The sequence below is a fragment of the Megalobrama amblycephala genome, linkage group LG14, assembly GCF_018812025.1.
Source record: "Megalobrama amblycephala isolate DHTTF-2021 linkage group LG14, ASM1881202v1, whole genome shotgun sequence".
NCBI lineage: Eukaryota > Metazoa > Chordata > Actinopteri > Cypriniformes > Xenocyprididae > Megalobrama > Megalobrama amblycephala.
Window position 1 is genome coordinate 5,861,655 of NC_063057.1, and position 18,665 is coordinate 5,880,319.

Genomic DNA, 18,665 nt, shown 5'->3' on the forward strand with positions numbered 1-18,665 from the left:
TTTATTCATTCTTTTCTTGCGTTTTGTGTTTGTGAAACCCTGCTAAAAAATGCTTAAACCAAGTTGGTTGGTTTATGGTCACTCAGATTGACCTGAAGGCTGTTTTTGAGCTGTTTTTCGTGTGGTTAGACCAGCTAAGATCAACAAACCATCTCAGGCTGATTTTTGCCATTTTTTCCAGCAGGGAAATAAATGACATTTCACTATTTTTCTACACTAGTCAGGACTTTTTTTTTTTTTGCCAATTGACCAATTTGTACATTTTATACAACCAACCAATTCTTGTTTTCCCCAACTCATCAGAGTGAGAACATTCCCAGTGACTACAGAATTCCTATCGACTTCATCACCAAGGATGTGGTAAGTGTGATAAATGATAATATTTCAAAATACGGTTGACTAAGTTTGCTCTGTTATCAATATAGATGCATCAACAGTGGCCCAAAATCATATTTGGACAATTAAGCTGCACTTATTGCATGACATTAATTACATTATACATGATAAAATATCAAACCACATGGCAAACAAATGATGCAAAGCTTTTCTCTCAATGACCTTATGCCATTTTTGCATAGATATTTCATAATATTTTAATTATTTCAAACAATTTATCTCTTGCTTCATCATTTAAACCTAACAAACTTTTTTATCTGGAAATGTCTTGCATGAAAATGCATTCATGTTTCTTTTAAAGTCCCCTTGTGGTGAAAATCAAATTTTTTAATGTTGTTTATATGTCTATGTAGTGTTTTTAATATGCTTTAAGACAAACCATGTGCAAGAGTATTTTGTAAAAATGCAAAAATAACTAATTTCAAATTATAAATAAAATTAATGAGTACCTTTAGTGTTTTCAATGATGTGCCGCTTATACATATTTGTTCACAGCTCAAAAATGTGTTCTGGGGTTTCATGACCCTTTAAAACTGCAGTGAGCTAAAGACAGTTTCAAAAACGTGGTTTGAAATCGCCGGTGTTTAACCAATAACACGTCAATGTGCCGGTGGGCTTTAGCATATCATTAACCATATCATTAACACTCTGAAGCAAGGTTGTGTAACATAAGCAACACATTATTAGCTGTTTGATAACTTAGTCAAGCAAAAGGCTAATCATATTAATTACTGTTATGTATCTGACGTTGTAAAAAGAGATACCATTGTGCAGCGTTTACCTCAGTAAGTTGACCGAGTGGATCTCTGAGCTTGTGCGAGTGAGTGGAGGCGGGGCTAATTAGCATATTCATAGATCTGCGTATTCTAAATGAAGCAAGGGTGTAGAGTTACATTCAAGCTATTTTAAGGCATGAAGATTTTTTTTTTTTTTCACAGTAAAAAAAACTTAAATATGTCATTTTGGTGATAAAAGATGAGTTTTAAGGGATAAGATTATCTCATGCAATGACATTTAAGTGTGGCTTAAGTGTCCAAATTCATTTTGGGGCCATCAGCATTATGTATCATATGAGTTATTGTGGTTTGCGATACACCTAAGCATTTTTCTTTTCTGATATTTAAGGGCGGCGCTTGCTGGCTATATGTGAACCTGTATAAAGTTGAAAGCAGTTTAAAAACATTGTCACTCAAGTTTGGCAACCTGTCCACCAATAAAGCGAACATCACAATATTTATAATAATGCTGGAGAATTTTCGTTTCAATCTGGATGGAGAGGAGCTGGTAATTTCCTCTTAATTTACATTTCCTTTATTTGAAATGTTGTCGTGGCTGTCGGCTCACCCTGGTTTGTTTGTCTTTACTAGGAGGTGACAATGCAAACATTCGAATGCCACTACAGGAGGGGAAAGTGGCCAACTAGACGTTACTTTAACCACGTTAAAGAGGTTCTTGCAGCGGCTGGGTCCACGGGCGGCGAGTTTCGTCACTGCACACCTCCCCCTTGCCAGACTCCTGCAGCCCCTCCTTTCACACCAGGTGAATGCACTAAATATTGCGTGTTATGTATATGATGCGTGAGGAGGCCTAGATGCAATCTGCAGACTGTTTTTGGAGGTAAATGGTGGTAATTCAGTGGAATGGATGTAATTCTGCGGAATGGATGCAAAGATAATAAAGTGAGGAGCAGCATATATGTACAGTTTCCAATTCTGCTGAAAACTGCTGATGATTTCATAGCAGATTCCATCATGTGTTTGTTAAAACTTGAGCATGTGCATGCAAAATTTGAGCATATTTGTGAAAAACGCACATTATAGCAGGTAAATCAGCAGTCTTGGTGTTTGTAAAGCAGGAGTGTGGCGCTAACCAAGCATGCAATGACATTCTTGAGAATTGTGTGAAAGCATTGCGGAGGGTCCAGCATGTCCATAGAGATATGATTTACTGAGTCTTGACAGGCCTCTACAAAGCCACAACATGTTTAGTCTTGTGTTCTTTAAATATATAAATGTGAAAATTATATTCTTTAAATATTCTCAATATTATGTTGAGTTTTAGTTGACAAAGTGCTAAACTATGAATTCTGTCCTTGTTGTGAGAAGATGAGCCTCTGAAATAACATTACAGTATTATGAATTATTTATGCATTATTTATTCATAGTCTGTGTTTTTTTTTGTGCATTGTTATGAAAAGACTGTATTCACAACATGAATTCTGATTAGCACGTAACATTTGTTATGTATGGTTAATCTCATATACACTGCCCGGGCACAAAAAAAAGTCGCTTAAAATAGGCGAATACTTAAGAGTCTATGGCTGGATCATTATTGCAGTGATTATTATGTTTCCAGTATGTTATATGTTTGGCAACGGTTCTTTTAACCCTAAGCTTTTCATTTCTTAAAGGGGACCTATTATGCCCCTTTTCACAAGATGTAATATAAGTCTCTGGTGTCCTCAGAGTGTGTCTGTGAAATTTCAGCTCAAAATACCCCACAGATCATTTATTATAGCTTGTTAAATTTGCTCCTATTTGGGTGCGAGCAAAAACACAAAGTTTTGCAGATGTTGTTTATGCTCAAACAGCAACATTACACACTAACTAAAGTTAAAAAAGTGAAATCATAATCAATCACCCCTTTAATAGTAAAGGTTTACTCTTTTTACCTTTTTTTTTTTTTTTTCATAGTGTGATTCTTCATGAATTGTGTTGAATCCAATTAGGATGACCCGAAACATAAAAATCGTACACAAAATTCGAACATAATACAAGTTTAACCACCATTTTTCATCAGTATTTTCATTGATTTTAGCACTGACTCACTGGTGCTCTTGTGTTTGAATGGACGCAAATGTCCCAACATATAGTAGAAAGCTTTCTCAGAAGAATGGGAGCCGTTAGGAAGGATAAACTCCTTAATGCCTTAATGCCAATGCTTTTGAAATGAAATGCTCGACAAACACAAATGGGTGTGGTGTTCAGATGTCCACATACTTCATGCTATATAGTGTAGTGTATACGCAAGAACTAAAAAGGGAATGTGCTTTTATGTTCTGGCAGGCCAAAGCAGACAGCCGCATGGCATGAACGGAGCGATTCATTTGCTCCTGGCGGTGCTCATCATCCCCTGCATGGCGCTTCTGGTTCTCACTGTAACAATGGTAAGTTAGTACCCTTTTATTGTTTTTCCTTTTGTCACCACAGTGAGGAAGCCCTGAAGGCGTTCAATGAAATTTTTGTAATTTTTGCACTGACATGCTTCAAGAACACCTGTGTCTTTCACATCTCACTGAGGTCATCCATCAAAGTTTATATGCAAATCTCAATATCCAGGTATTCAGAAGAGGAGGCTATTGTGCACAAAGAAGGCATGAAGTTGCTCTCAGTTTGCCTGAGCCTCACGACAGAGCTGAAGAAAGCAGCACCGAGCCCCACGACAGAGCTGAAGAAAGCAGCACCGAGCCCCACGGCGGAGCTGCGCGAGGGGATTCTGGTTCCAGCAGTCAACAGGACAGGTAGCCGTCTGTTAGTTGCATCAAGTCTTTGTCTGTTTACCAGTTAGTAAACAAGACCTAACAAAGCCCATTTTTCCATCACCATGTGGCATCCTCACAGGGCGTGGCTGGATTCTTTAGGGTGTGCAGACACAGAGGTTTAATCAAAAATGCATGAGGGAAACCAGCGGAAATGACAGTATTTTGCGGTCGAAATCTCCGGATTTATGAAGCGGACAATGAAGGGAATATTTTGGCGGTGACAGGAGGGATGCATCAGATGTATCGATGCTCACCACAAAAAACATTATGCTGATGCAAATCGCAACTTGTGTCTGGCTTAACCAATCGACGAGTGTCCGGGATGCCATCCTAAAAGCGGCCATGGGAAAACCTTTATGATTTCATCCGGCAGGAAGTGTGGTTCTTTGAAGAGCACTTTGGCTGGTCGGCCGCAATGCCCGCGGCAGCTCGTTGGCTTTGAGGAACGCCACTGGTCCTGCAGGCTTCTGCACGGAGGATAAATGGCTTTTTTGTGCCAGCGCCCCATTGCATGAGGATGGCGGTTTATGTTGCACCAGAAAACATCTCTGGAACAGAGCACGGGCTTGTCTAGAAACACTTTTGATTTAAAGCGTGGACAACAATGCTAAGAATTTTACTACTCATTTATTGGCTGATACTGATGGAGGGGATCTTGAAGCCCTCGATGCGTGTCTGTGAACACTGGATCCTCACAACATCCGGTTCTTCTGTAGAGGGAGGTATCAGACATCAGACTCTCGTTTCATCCACTTTGGCTTTAACTCTGTTTCTCTCACACAAACACACTCCAGCTCGAAGAATCACACGTCTCTGTCGCTCTTGAGAGGGTCTGTAAGCCAGGTCATCGGTCCGTTTGCGTTGTATTAACTAGCTTGGCCGTGTACACACGCTCACACACTCCGGCACCGCAACAAGAGCTGATTGTTTTCATGACAATATGGGGAAACCCAGAGAGCATGAGAAAAGAGCTCACATGATAAAGATGTAATATCAACATGACTCATGTCCCATAATTCAATCTCACTTGCTATAGGATCTCTCGCTCATTCTCTTCCGGTGTCTGTTTTTCTGCTCACTTGTAGCTAAATAAGATTTACGTCGTGAGATTAAGGCCAACTGAGTAGATTAGAATAGATTTTTTTTTGTTTTAGAATACAATTATGTTTTGTTTTTAAAGGGATAGTTTACCTAAAATTGAAAATCATTTACTGATAATGTATGACGACAGAACACAAAAGGAGATTTTTTTGACGAATGTTCATGCTGCTTCTTTCCATACAAGAAAAGCCCGAAAAGTGTTTGAACACTTAAGATGCACCTAAAGTATGAATTTCTGTACATTATATAACAATATATCAAACCAAGTTAGATTTATTTTAAAGAAATAAAGCACAAACATACTAAGTTTCTGTCTGATGGACATTCATTGTTACTGTTATGGTGCTAAGACACTTTTGTGAACTGACTTCAAACAACACTAGTTAGTTAAAGGTCCCGTTCTTCGTGATCCCATGTTTCAAACTTTAGTTAGTGTGTAATGTTGTTGTTAGAGTATAAATAAAATCTGTAAAATTTTAAAGCTCAAAGTTCAATGCCAAGCGAGATATTTTATTTAACAGAAGTCACCTACATCGAGCGGTCAGTTTGGACTACATCCCTCTACTTCCTTCTTTAATGACGTCACTAAAACAGTTTTTTGACTAACCTCCGCCCACAGGAATACACAAGAGTTGCGTTTGTAGAGTGTGTTTGTCGCCATGTCGTCGAAACGCTGTTATTTTCATCCCGCAGTCCAATCACCGGGTCTGATTCCGGCTCAAATTGATAGGGTAAAATTAAAGACATGTTTACAATAACACTGAGCGCGTGCATCTCCACGTTATGGTAAGAGGCGTGACCTTTCCGGGCAAGATGCGCTAAGCTGCTGTCCAACACAGGAACCGCTGGCACAATCAGAACTCGTTACGTATTTCTGAAGGAGGGACTTCATAGAACAAGGAAGTCATCAGCCCGTTTTTATGACAGTGGAAACAGCGGTATACAGATAAGTAAATTATGTGAAAAATACTGTGTTTTTTTACACGCGAAACATGAACACATGTTATATTGCACACTATAAACACAATCAAAGCTTCAAAAAACCACGAAAAACGGGACCTTTAAAAGACATTAGTGCAAAAAATAGGATTGCTTTTTTGCACTTGGTTTGATATTTTATATCTAACACAATTAAATTCATACATAATATACGACTTAATACTTTTTCTAAAGGGATTTTAAAGTGCAAATGTGCGCCTTAAAGGGTTAGTTCACCCAAAAAAAAATTCCTCATGTCATTCCAAACCTTCAGAACACAAATTAAGATATTTTTGATGAAATCCGTGAGCTTTCTGGCCTCCGATAGACTGCAACGTTATTACCAATTACAAGGCCCAGAAAGGTAGTAAAGACATCTTTAAAATAGTCCATGTGACTACATTGATTCAACCTTAATGTTGTGAAGTGACAAGAATACGTTTTGTTGCCAAAAAAATAAAAATAACGACTTTAATCAATGCGTAATACTGAGCCGGTGTTCTGATGTAGAACCCGGAAGCTCTGCACTGTGTTTACTACATCAACAGCATAGGAGACTGACATAAAAGAGAAGAAATTGTTGAATAAAGTAGTTATTTTTATTTTTTTGCACACAAAAAGTATTCTCATCGCTTCGTAATATTTAGGTTGAACCACTGCAGTCACATGGACTATTTTAATGATATCTTTACTACCTTTCTGGGCCTTGAAATCGGTTATGACGTTGCTGTGTATAGGGAGGTCAGAAACCTCTCAGATTTCATCAAAAATGTCTTAATATAAATATATATAAATATCTATATATATAAATATCTTATCTACTTACGGAACGAATGCGGTGCCAGTTTCGTTTTTTTCCATAACTTGAATAGGGAAGGCGTAGAACATTCAGCGTAAGCGTTATGAAGAATGCGGAAGCGGAAAGTACGTTCGAGGCGATATTTTGTTTATAAAGCATAAACGGTTGTATTTTTTTTAGAAAATGACCGATCGATTTGCTAGATAAGACCCTTATTACTCATCTGGTATCGTTTAAAGCCCTTGAAGCAGCACTGAAACTGTAATTTTGACCTTCAACCTGTTGGTAGCCATTGAAATTCACTGTAAGGACAATAATCCTGGAATGTTTTCCTCAAAAACCTTCATTTCTTTTCGACTGAAGAGAGAAAGACATGAACATATTGGATGACATGGGGGTGAGTAAATTTATCAGGAAAGGTGTATTTAAAAGTGAACTAATCATTTAATTTGTGTTCTGAAGATAAACGAAGGTCTTACAGGTTTGGAACGACATGAGGGTCATTAATTAATGACAAAAAAAAATCATTTTTATGTGAACTAACCTTTAAATGGGCTATATGTAGAATTCAGAAACGACTGGTGGTCGTTAAGTGAACTGCAGACAGCAACTTATTGCTTGTGCACCAGCTCTGTAATTCACCGGCATCATGTCGACAGGTGAGGTAGTTTAAATTACACTGTTATGATAGTTTGATTATACAGTATATTTAAGACTATAGACTGTATAGATCTAGCTATATGAGACTATAGTTTAAAATAAATCCTTTTTCTTGGCATGACACATTGACATTACAGTACAGAATGACTCTTGTGTCGTAGAATGGAAGAGAGGCTTTCGGGAGCGTGCGTAAACATCACATCCTTTTGATTTTTCCCACCAAAAATGTTCAGAGTCCTTTGCATAAAAATATATAGACAACCTAGGAAGTCGGGAAGGTCTCGTTTTTACACTTTGTTACAAGCTGGCAATAAAAAGCTATTAATACATAAAAATGCTTAAATATGGCCCCTTTAAATTTCAGTTTATTCTGCACAAAGCTCCCATTTGGCTCCAGAATATTGTCCATGAGTCATGTGGACTACATTTAGAGAGGTTTTTTTTGCTATTTTTGGATTTTGAAAGGCCATTGTTACAATATAAGAGCAGCATGAACATTCTTCAGAACGTCTCATTTTGTGCTCCACTAAACAAAGAAAGTCTGTAACAACGTGAGGGTGCATAAATGACAGTTTTCGTTTTTAGATAAACTATTCCTTTCAAAATATAACCTATAACAACCCCTTTTATGCTATTTTCGAAGAGTTTTTGTGTCACCGACAATCGAGTCCTGAAAATCCCCCATTGACTCATTGTGCATCACTGTCATTCTTCCAGAGCGGAATCAGGTACTGGCAGTGGAAATCTCAAGCTCCTCTCCATGTAACTTTCTCTTTGTCTCCATCAATGCGTGTGCTGTCAACTGTTGTCGTAAAGCATGACTGCCAACTCATAACCGCACGAGGTCGGTAATGTCAGCCTGGCTATCATCAACCGCAGAGCAAATGTAACAAAGGGCCCTCTCATGCAGACAGAAACGCCGCTCTTTATGGTCTATAGTGAGTGTCGTCCATCAAACTTCAGTCAAAGCCCACTCTTGACTCGCCGACTCAGCTTCCGACACACACACAGATACATTCACACACTGAACGGCCCCCAGTGTCATTAACATCAAGTCTTGACTCATAAAGCAGGTCTGAGTGTGCAATGATTTACAAAACAAGCCCTCGAATCATATGAATATCACAGAGGATTCTCCGTGGCACGAAAGCAAAGGATGATTAATGGTTTACGCGCATTTTAAATACAGTTTGTGTGTTTTTTGTTCTCTATTGATTAGTAATAATCAAAACAATGTAAATATAGATGTTGTATATAACACATGTTTATTTTTAATTGTATGGTTTAAGTAGAAAACAGGTAGATTTTTATTCTTTATTTAAAGAGTAACAATTTTTTATTTTTTATATATTTTATATATTCATGAATATACATATAACAGTGTTTTAAAATTGAATGATAATATTCTTGCGAGTTATATTGTGTGGATTGTCTCATATTATATTGGTTATGATTTCAGGTCAGTATTTTTTATATAATTACACTTATACAGTTATGCAATACCTGTAAACTTGTCATGGGGCATTAAAATAAAATGGAAACTGAGTAAATGAGTAAATTTTCTGTCATCGAACCCAGAACTGACTTCTACAAAAATATGTTGAGTTGCTTTTAAAAAGACTGAGAGGTCTGGAATGAATTCTTTGAGAAGGTGATGCTGGTTGTCTTTAAAATGACAAACGATACTCCTGGGAACAGGCACTAACCTGAACTTAGTGAAACAAAACAATGGTCTTATGGGTGGTTTTAAGTGTCTTTGGTCAGCCCTAGACCACAGCTTGCTCTTTGGAAAGCATGCTATTTTTAAAACAGCAAATTAGCCCATCCCAATCTGATCATGTTACACGAGAAAAGAAATCTGGATTTAGTAGCTCTGATGGTAGTTCTGGTGATGAATATACCCCTGATCATAACTGCCACTGTAGCTCTGTTGGTGTTGCAACACATGAGGTCTATTGTACATTTGACTGTTGTCCAATTCAGGATTGTTATATTGATTATAATTCTCATCAGCATATCTACTGTGAGGATAGTTGCCACTGTCCATTTGAGGGTTATTATAGGTTTGAATTTCAAACTGGTGATTTTCTGCGCTGTATTGCTGGTGTTCAGTATTCGCTGCAGGATTCTCCTCCATGGCGTTCAGCAGATTGGGATCCCGTTCCCTCGTCTTGCGGCCGATGCATTTGTAGATTTGGATGCCAAAGATAAACTGAAGAATCTGAACATTACGGGACAAAACGATCCAAATGCATTAGATTTATGCATGCTTTTTTATATTAAAATACTAAGACTTTACACATTTTTGTAACACGTTAGTTAACTACATAAGTTAACATGAACTAACATTGAAAAATACTTCTGAAGAATTGATTAACTAAATACTGTAGCAAATGTATCAATCAGCTTGTGCCATGCAGTAATGATGTGATTGCATGTAAAGGAGTAATCAGCCTGTGCTAAACTAGATATTTAATGCATTAACTAATGGGATCTTACGGTAAAGTATGGAAGCTTGTTTCCACCACAGAATAAAAAAGGATAATTTTTATCTCACAATTACAAAAGGTATAAAGTCAGAATTGTGAGATAAAGGCGCAATTCACAATTCTTACTTTTTTCTTGCAAGTTTTCTTGTGAGTTTATATCTCGCAATTGTGACTTTATAACATGCAATTGTGACTTTATATCACAATTCTGATTTTATAACTCGCATTTGTGAGTCTATATCACAATTCTGACTTTATAACATGCAATTGTGTTTATTTCTTGCAATTGTGACTTTATACAAAGTCCCTTTAAGACAAATCATTTCACTCGGCGGCCATCTTTGAAACGCCTCTCGGGCAGCCTGTGGGCATCATGCAGCTCCTATCTCTTTGAATGGGGAAACATCAAATTCTCCAAAACTGTTCGCCAACCTTACGATTAAATTTCATATTTGAAATTACCAATGAAATCTAACAACAATCGGCTCATAAATTTAGTTTCTAAACGCTCGAATCATGACAAAAAACTGTATTTTTCAGGCTGGATCAAGCTAATGCGCATGCGCAGACCTAAATGCGCGTTTCTTCGGAGGCGCGCGTCTGACTGTTTCTATAGAAACCGGTGATTCTAACGGCCGCTGAAGTGACGCGATGACTTTACCAGTCGGCGATTTGCTCTTATTTAGAAGGCGGGACTTATTCCGCCATATTGCGCGTTACACTTTCTCCCATTCAAAACAATACGAGTGACACGTCTTGTGTTATTCTATAGTCTTTGCTTTATATCACAATTCTGACTTTATATCACACAATTCTGACTTTATATCTCACAAGTGCAAGGAAAAAAGTCAGAATTGCAAGATAAAAAGTCATAATTACCTTTTTTTATTTTATATTCAGTGGCAAAAACAAGCTTCCAATAGTAAAATGTTACCAAAATACTATTTTTTTAATAAATTCCAGGTTAAATACAATTTAAGGTCAGTCACTAAAAGTGCATTGCATTATGCACTTACAAGGGGGATAAAGTACAACTGTTATATTTATTGTATTTTATTTTTTGCTGTACAAGTCAAAGATGCTTAATTTCTTTCGCGTTACTTACAAGAGAGAAAAATACAAGTTATTTATTTTATTGTAGCAGTACAAGTCCAAGATGCCTAACTTGTACTTAACACAGAATACTATTTTAATTGGTATTAAATTAGCAAAATACTATTTTACTATTTTAATTGGTCTCTCTTTACCTGAATCAAAAGAAGGCCAGCCTCCATCCCAAGTATAACGATTATATTCGTATTTAGCCATTCCACTAGAACCGTCTCACAGCCCTATCACCAAAAAAACTTTGAGCGTGCAAATTAAATCAACATTGAAAAGATTAAGTAAAGGTTGGGATGATGGAAAAAGGCAACATGTGTTACCATTTTATAGATGTCTAAACCACTTCCAAAGCTGTGTGTTCCAGCCAGAATTACAGGACAGGTACCATTGAAACAAGAGCAAGGGTAGATGTCAGTCCCCCCCAGGGACGCAATAACTGTGTTATTCCTCCATTCATCTGAGGTCAGTCTACCACAGCAATTTGCCTACAGCAAAAAAAAACACATATCAAAACACACCTTGCTATAGCTGATTGTCAGATAAGACCGTTGCATTCATGATCGGTGAAGGAGTAAATAATGCACGTACAGAAGTCTGAACGCTGTCTAGAAGTTTCCAGAACGTTTGGGTTTCATTTCCTCCATACTGCCTAATGATCTCGTCCACATTATTCCACAAAAAAATCTCAATCTGGTAACATTCAAAATATGCGTTAGACAACTTGTTTAATATATCAACCGGTATAGATTCTTAGCGAATGTCTCAAGGGAATTTGAAGTCAGCTGTGTTTTTGCTTTCTGCATTAATAAAGACTTGCCTTCCCCCTTTGTATAAATAGCACAAAGGTGATGAAAATCTGACCCAGTATGATGACGATTAAGAAGCACAGATACTGATAAAGACAGAAAAGAAGGAAATGTTAACAGCAAGCTTTTATAACATCATAAAAGTTCTCTGTGTACTGTGTGCATGTAATGCTTACAAATACGATGAAACATCTGCTCTCAAAATAGACACCAGCACAACCCAGCAAGGACACACCAACCACAACAAGGCCGATGAAAAAGAGCCCCCCAGCCACCACCTTTATGTCCTGTCCTGAGAGACCACACGTTTCACTTCATTAACACGCCAACATCAGATTGAAGGACAAATGTTCATCTAAATTGGCTATGGCAAAGTAGTATAGACACTTTTTTTTTTTCAGTGAGAGACAACGGAGAAAACATCATGTCTTAAAACATTACTATAGGTGCAGTTGTGTAAGATATAACTCATAATGATAGACCACCACAAACAAGAAAACTTACCAGTGCTGAGGACACTCACAAAGCTGTCTTCATCAAACAAAATCCAAGCAGAACACGCAAAAATGCTGATGCCAAGAATCTGTCAAGATCATTTCATTTGTTACTTGTTTGTACATGTAGCCATGCATGAATTAAGATGTTTATCTGATGGGAGCAGAAGTCTGTCTTTATAAACTGCTGGCAGAAAACGAGCACATCATATGTCAATGTCCACTGTATGATTTATATATCTGATTGCAGTCCAGGAAGCTCTTTGTAACTAAAAAACATAAAATGTTTCTAAAATCCTTGCCAATTGCATACTGATCTATGGTTCATATATTTGATTGCAATCCAGGAAGCTCTTTGTAACTAATAAACATAAAATGTCTCTAAAATCCTTGCTAATATCATCATATATTTCATCTTACCACAAAGAAGGAATTGACAAGCATTAGAAAGAATTTCAGGATCTGAAGTTTGTCGTCTGCTTTCATGTTGCCTTTAACAAATTGCCACAGCTTCACAAGAAACCTAAAAGAGGTTATACAAACACAAATATAAGAGATCATATTCCTTAAAGAAAAGAAAGCGCTGATTGACACATCAAAACTAGCTGTATTTTTAATAAATGCCACAGGATTTCACTTTCAAAGGTTTTGAATTACCTGTATTGCTAAACCAGTTTTCCTTGTTACTTGTCCAATTTGGTATGGTAAAAGTCTAAACTGTCTGAAGCTTTTATATTATTACATCCGTTTTTCTTCTGCGGTTCAAGTATGTGCATTTCATATGCCATCACACATAATGGTTTCCTGGAGATCCTTAATGCATCTCAGGCTTAAAGTTCACTTCCTCATAACAACACAAATGATTAACTTTAACAATCACTTGTGTTGTGCTTTACACCCGCATGTGTCCGGTGTTTTGTGTTTTAATGAGGGGTTTTGAGAGAGTTCAGAATGTGAAAAATGATCATCTTGTCTATTTCCTTTCACTATGATTGTGCAATGGTTTGTTTAGGTTTTTGTTGTTTCACCAGCTTCATAAAAAAATGACCATTTGAACAATGGCTTTTGGACATGGAGCCATGGTGATGTCTTTTTTGGAAATATACAATGGTAATACTAGTTTAGTCATGTATCCTGATTATAATAAAATAATATTTGAAGTACCTTGGAATACCATGTAAATATCATCAGCATGCTAATCATTCATACAAATCAAAATGTCATCTGACATTGTACCACTACAATACTTTTGTGTAAGTGCCATCGTCATCGTCACCATCAATATTTCCATCGGCGCCCACTGTGGCCTTGAAACAATTTGCCTTTTCACCAAGAACTGATTCTAACCTCAAAAGTAGTATGGCAGGCCATTTTAACCTTTAATCCATAAATGTATTAGTATCTATTTTCATGCTACTAGTACTTCTTCTTTAGATACTAGTACTTATTCTAGTACTTATTCATTAGATCAGTGGTTCCCAAACTTTTTAGCTTGGAGTACCCCCTGAAGGGATTACCATCCTTCTGCGTACCCCCTCTCTTCAACTTTGACTGCAGTCACACCTTTACCATTAAGGGACAATATTTGCCCCCTAAATTGATTTTCCAGTGCTTTTTTTTTTTTTACCTTTATGAATAACTTTATTTATTTTATAATGTTTTAAATAAAAAAAAGATCAATAGAGAATTATGCAATGATGGTAAAACGAAGTAAAACTTTTAAATATTAAACTAAAACTGCCAGTAGGTGGCAGCGAGTCACTGTTTTTATGAGTGAGTCATCGAGTCATTCATTCAGTAAGGAAGCAAGTGGCTGTGAATGAATCACTGAATCATTGACTCTCACGATTCGTTCAAAGCCGCAGAATTGTTCGCGAAACACAGACGTGTGTTGTAGTTCTGCTGTGGTTTTTGTTATTATTTCATTGCAAAATAGAGTAAATACTGGCAGTACTGTGTTTAAAATGTACGTTTTATTTTTTGACCTGTTGTATAATAATGTCACGTTTGCAGTCATGTGGATATTTGGGTACAATTGCATTCTTACTCGTTATCATCATTAAATGCAAGAACTCACAAAAGGTATGTTTTTGTATCGGAGAAAGTTTGAGTCTTAAATCGAAATTAATCCATTATCTGTGTCTATATTTGTTCTTCATGCGAGTAAGTGCTAAATCCCTACTTTTACAAAGGTGCATTGTCGAGAACGACAGTACTTTAGTGCGATTTAAGGCAGCAGTTTCGGCACGTAATCAATGCATGCTGCTTGTGTGGATACCGTCATTTTTGACTGCAGATGATGAGGTAATTTGATTAAATGTACTGGATTTACGACATTTTGGCAGTTAGAAATACATGCTCGGTTTTAATATTATTTTAAGCCAGAATTAAATGAACTACTCAGCTTTTTGTTCGCGTACCCCCTGTTGTCACGTCAGGTACCCCCAGGGGTACGCGTACCCCAGTTTGGGAACCACTGCATCAGATAATAGTACCTATTCAGTCCCTCCAGTTTTTCGCAATTCCGAAAATACAACGTAAAATCAATACAACGCAAAATCAACAAAATGTTGAACTTTTTTGCGATCCTGCATAATTTGTCATTTCACCGCAAAATAATCGCATAAAATAATTGTATTCACAAAAATAAATAATATTATCCAATTGAATTATCCCTAATTCCTCATTCTTAAAAGCTTCAATTCATTATTTTCACGAGGATATCCTACAGACCGTAGTGCAATGTGCATGCACTGTAGGCTATGTGGTCTGTGAAAGCAAAAGCGAATCTTTCTCACCTGTCGTCTCGCATCCGTGCCAAGCAGCGGTTGAAGCGATTACGCGACATGGATGAATGACAAATAAAAAGTATCATATGCCTGATAGCACTAAAAAAGAGTTGATAAAAGCGCTGTATATGCTACACGAACTCAATTCTGCTCTGACACACTGACCGACTGGCTGCGGATTCTGTGCATGCGTTTGCTGCCTGTCAGCGCTCGCGCGTGCATACCGAAATGTATTATATTTCTAGGCTTATCGGCCTTGAACGGTCAAATACATGCATAATTATGCCTAAATGTCCATCTTGGTGCTTATGTCTTGAGTGAACAAATTTGGGACGTGTGTCAGCGTTGGATCCGCTCATTACAGTAGGTCTTAAAGTGAAAGCAACCTATATACCCGCTTCTGTCTGTGTCGTTAATATTAATCAAACAACAGGGGAAAAACAAACAGCACTTAAACTTAAAGCACTGTTTGTATCTGTATATTTATGTTGTATTTATTTGTCCTATTGTAATTTGTTTATTCTTATTTTATTGCTGACTGTTTACTTGATTCTTAATTACTTGAGAACTTTTTATAATTAGGCATTTGCTTATTGATGTGGCTTACCTGTAAGATTTTGGTCACATTTCCCACCATAAGTGATCATGGTATTAAAGCTAGATAGCCTAGTATAGCACTGGACTAGCCTTTTTTTTTTTTTACAAAAAAAAAGCACAATAAACAAGATTTGTGCATTTTGTTTGTTCTATTGCCATGTATGACTACTGTGCATCTAACATAATACATGGTAAATGTTGTATTCTAATAAAAAAAAAAAAACATTTTTCGCAAATTTCTGGAAATTACCACCACAAAATCATTCATTTTCATCGCAAAAATCACAAAAAAAAAAATATCGCGAAATCCTGGAGGGACTGCCTATTACATTGATACTAGTACTTATTTATTAGATACTAGTGCTTACTATTAAATGCTAGTATTTATTTATTATTAGATACTAGTAGCCTACTTATTACTAAATGCTACTTATTCATTAGATACTAGTAATAAATTGGTACTAGCACTTATTCATTAGATACTAGTAATTATTATTAAATACTCGTACTTATTCATTAGATACTATTTGATAGTGACTAGTAACTATTCTATTGTTGCTAGTAACAAATTTCAAATTTTTGCCATTGATTTCTATGGGAATCTGTCATTCAGATATTTACTTTTCAGTTTTGACTAGTATGTATATCAAGTTGTTCATTAGGTAGTAGCCTACTTTTTTTTTTAGATACTAGTATGTATTATTAGATACTAGTAACTAAAAATAAGTACTAGTTCTAATTATACAAGTATAATTAAATACTACACACTATTGGAATAAGTATATCTAATAAATAAGAACTACTACGCCTATCTAATGAATAAGTACTACTATCTTTAAAAAGTACTGCTCCGTGTGTGTGTGTGTGTGTGTGTGTGTGTGTGTGTGTGTGTGTGTGTGTGTGTGTGTGCACTTGGATAGGATAAATGCAGAGCACAAATTCCATACTTGCCCACACTCACTTTTGCTTTCACTTAGTAGATAATGAATAAGTACTATTACCTAATGGAATAGATACTAGTGTCTAAAATAAGTAGGCTACTAGTAGCATGCAAATAGATACTATTACGTGTTAAGGATTAAATGTTAAAACAGCGTGCCACATGTTATAAACCTATAGCCTGCGCCATCTGCTGGATAAATACGATAGATAATGGCTGGATAATAAATGCTCTTAGTCGACTAGTATTGCCTGTAGTTGAGCTTGATAGGTCATCGGCTATTCAAGTCTCTCCGTTTTCATTTCCGGCTCAGGTCTCAGTTGAACGAATGTGTTTCGTTGTAATTGTACTCGAGCCCCGCTGGATTTAAACACGCACCAGCAGAGATGTCTACCGCTCTCGAGAGTTACATTAACCGTATCCTTTTAATGCATTTCATGATACGCACAGTGACGGAGTTGCAAATCAATGAATGGTGGCATTTTGCTGTTTCAATGACAGTGTTTATGTTTCAGTGGACGCGAGATGTGGCGCGCGAGCATGTCATCATTGCATTTTAGTGTGCATTTACTACATATTAGTATAACAATGTATATGCATGCGTATTAGTGTAGTGTGTGTTAGAGATATGTGATATATGAGCTTGATATTTCCCTAACTGACATATTTCAAGGGACGGTTGCCATCGTCACATCAGATGGCAGGATGATTGTGGTGAGTGTTTCTCATGTTCCCAAGTAAACATTGTTTGTATGCTTCAATAAAGAAGCCTATACTGACCTGTATTGTCCTGTCCTTAGGGGACGCTAAAGGGCTTCGACCAGACAATCAACCTCATCCTGGATGAAAGCCACGAGCGTGTGTTCAGCTCTTCCCAGGGAGTAGAGCAGGTGGTTCTGGGACTGTATATTGTCAGAGGCGATAATGTGTATGTATTTAAGCCCCTAGTAGTTCTGCTATTTGTTTACATTGTGCAAATCAGCTGCAGACTTTATTGGATTTCTGAGAGCACAAAAGGAACAGACTTGTGTGTTTTATTTGTTTAAGGGCTGTAATTGGTGAAATCGATGAAGAAACAGATTCAGCGCTGGATCTTGGAAACATACGAGCAGAACCGCTCAACTCTGTGGTGCACTGATGCCTCCCAAACAAGGACAGAAAGATCCACATTTAGATGAACTTCCCTGTCTCTTACCTTAGGAAATCTGCAGGCATCGAAAAGCAGCAATATTATTTGCTATTTTTAATCTTTAAGAAAATAGACTGAATGCATATCCTTTTTTTTTACCTGTGTTGAAATAAAAAAAAATGTGGAAATTATTTGATTTAAATATTTATTTTATTTTTGATGGAAGGTGATGAAGACTGATGTAAGTATCTGATTCCTGATTAATTCATAGTCAAAATTTAAACTTTAACAGGACATAAAAATAAATTGTAAAATATGAATCTTTTTTTAAAGAAATATCAAGGTTATATGTCTAATGTGAAAAGGAAAACAATATAGTGCACAAAGCCCATTTATCTTTACATAATATTTAGTATAAAGATTATATATATATATAATATATTCACATTAATGAAATTGAATGCTACTGACAATCAAGTGTTTAATTGTCATGAAAATGTCACAATGAAAACAAACAAACAAAAACAAAAAATGCATGAAAAAATGAAAATTCTGTCATGAATTACTCAAACTTCATGTCGTTCCAGACCTGTAAGACTTTAATTCATCTTTGGTGGTTGGACTTGACTGTCAATGGAGGGACAGAAATCTCTCAGATTTCATTAAAAATATCTTCATTTGTGTTCCAAAGATGAACGAAGGTCTTACGGGTTTGGAACGACATGAAGGCGAGTCATTTTTGGGTGAACTAACCCTTTAAAAATACTTATTAGTAGTATTATTTTGCTTTTGAATTTGGGATGATCTACAAACTAGGTTTTTTTTTTTTTAGATATCCAAAA

The 18,665-nt window shown here is 36.6% G+C and overlaps 3 protein-coding genes across 4 annotated transcripts in view; 2 read left to right on the forward strand and 1 right to left on the reverse strand.

Moving 5' to 3' along the window:
- The window catches only part of kitlgb (kit ligand b), a 6,677-nt gene extending 1,132 nt beyond the window's left edge, over positions 1-5,545 (forward strand). Inside the window, exons 3-8 of the mRNA XM_048157354.1 lie at positions 304-360; positions 1,522-1,680; positions 1,764-1,935; positions 3,462-3,562; positions 3,735-3,916; positions 4,017-5,545. Coding sequence (XP_048013311.1) covers positions 304-360; positions 1,522-1,680; positions 1,764-1,935; positions 3,462-3,562; positions 3,735-3,916; positions 4,017-4,059 — 714 coding nt within the window. The 3' untranslated portion in view covers positions 4,060-5,545. The remainder of the gene's footprint in view (positions 1-303; positions 361-1,521; positions 1,681-1,763; positions 1,936-3,461; positions 3,563-3,734; positions 3,917-4,016) is intronic.
- A 3,170-nt stretch (positions 5,546-8,715) lies between these two features.
- Positions 8,716-17,595, reverse strand: si:ch73-139j3.4 (CD82 antigen). 2 transcript variants are annotated; one of them, XM_048155215.1, is made up of 9 exons: positions 17,475-17,595; positions 12,789-12,891; positions 12,379-12,457; positions 12,051-12,166; positions 11,886-11,960; positions 11,657-11,758; positions 11,389-11,553; positions 11,212-11,295; positions 8,716-9,696 (listed from the first exon to the last, which is right to left on the reverse strand). In XM_048155215.1, exons 2-9 carry the CDS (start codon positions 12,852-12,854, stop codon positions 9,340-9,342), a joined length of 1,044 nt encoding a protein of 347 aa, XP_048011172.1. In that variant the 5' UTR covers positions 12,855-12,891; positions 17,475-17,595; the 3' UTR covers positions 8,716-9,339. The 2 variants fall into 2 exon arrangements, with proteins under 2 accessions (XP_048011172.1, XP_048011171.1); XM_048155214.1 differs by lacking the exon at positions 17,475-17,595 and adding an exon at positions 13,026-13,192.
- Positions 16,921-18,014, forward strand: lsm8 (LSM8 homolog, U6 small nuclear RNA associated). The gene is made up of 4 exons (XM_048155216.1): positions 16,921-17,111; positions 17,368-17,408; positions 17,495-17,622; positions 17,742-18,014. The coding sequence occupies exons 1-4, from the start codon at positions 17,081-17,083 to the stop codon at positions 17,830-17,832; spliced, it is 291 nt and encodes a 96-aa protein (XP_048011173.1). The 5' UTR covers positions 16,921-17,080; the 3' UTR covers positions 17,833-18,014.
- Positions 18,015-18,665: the final 651 nt, after the last annotated feature.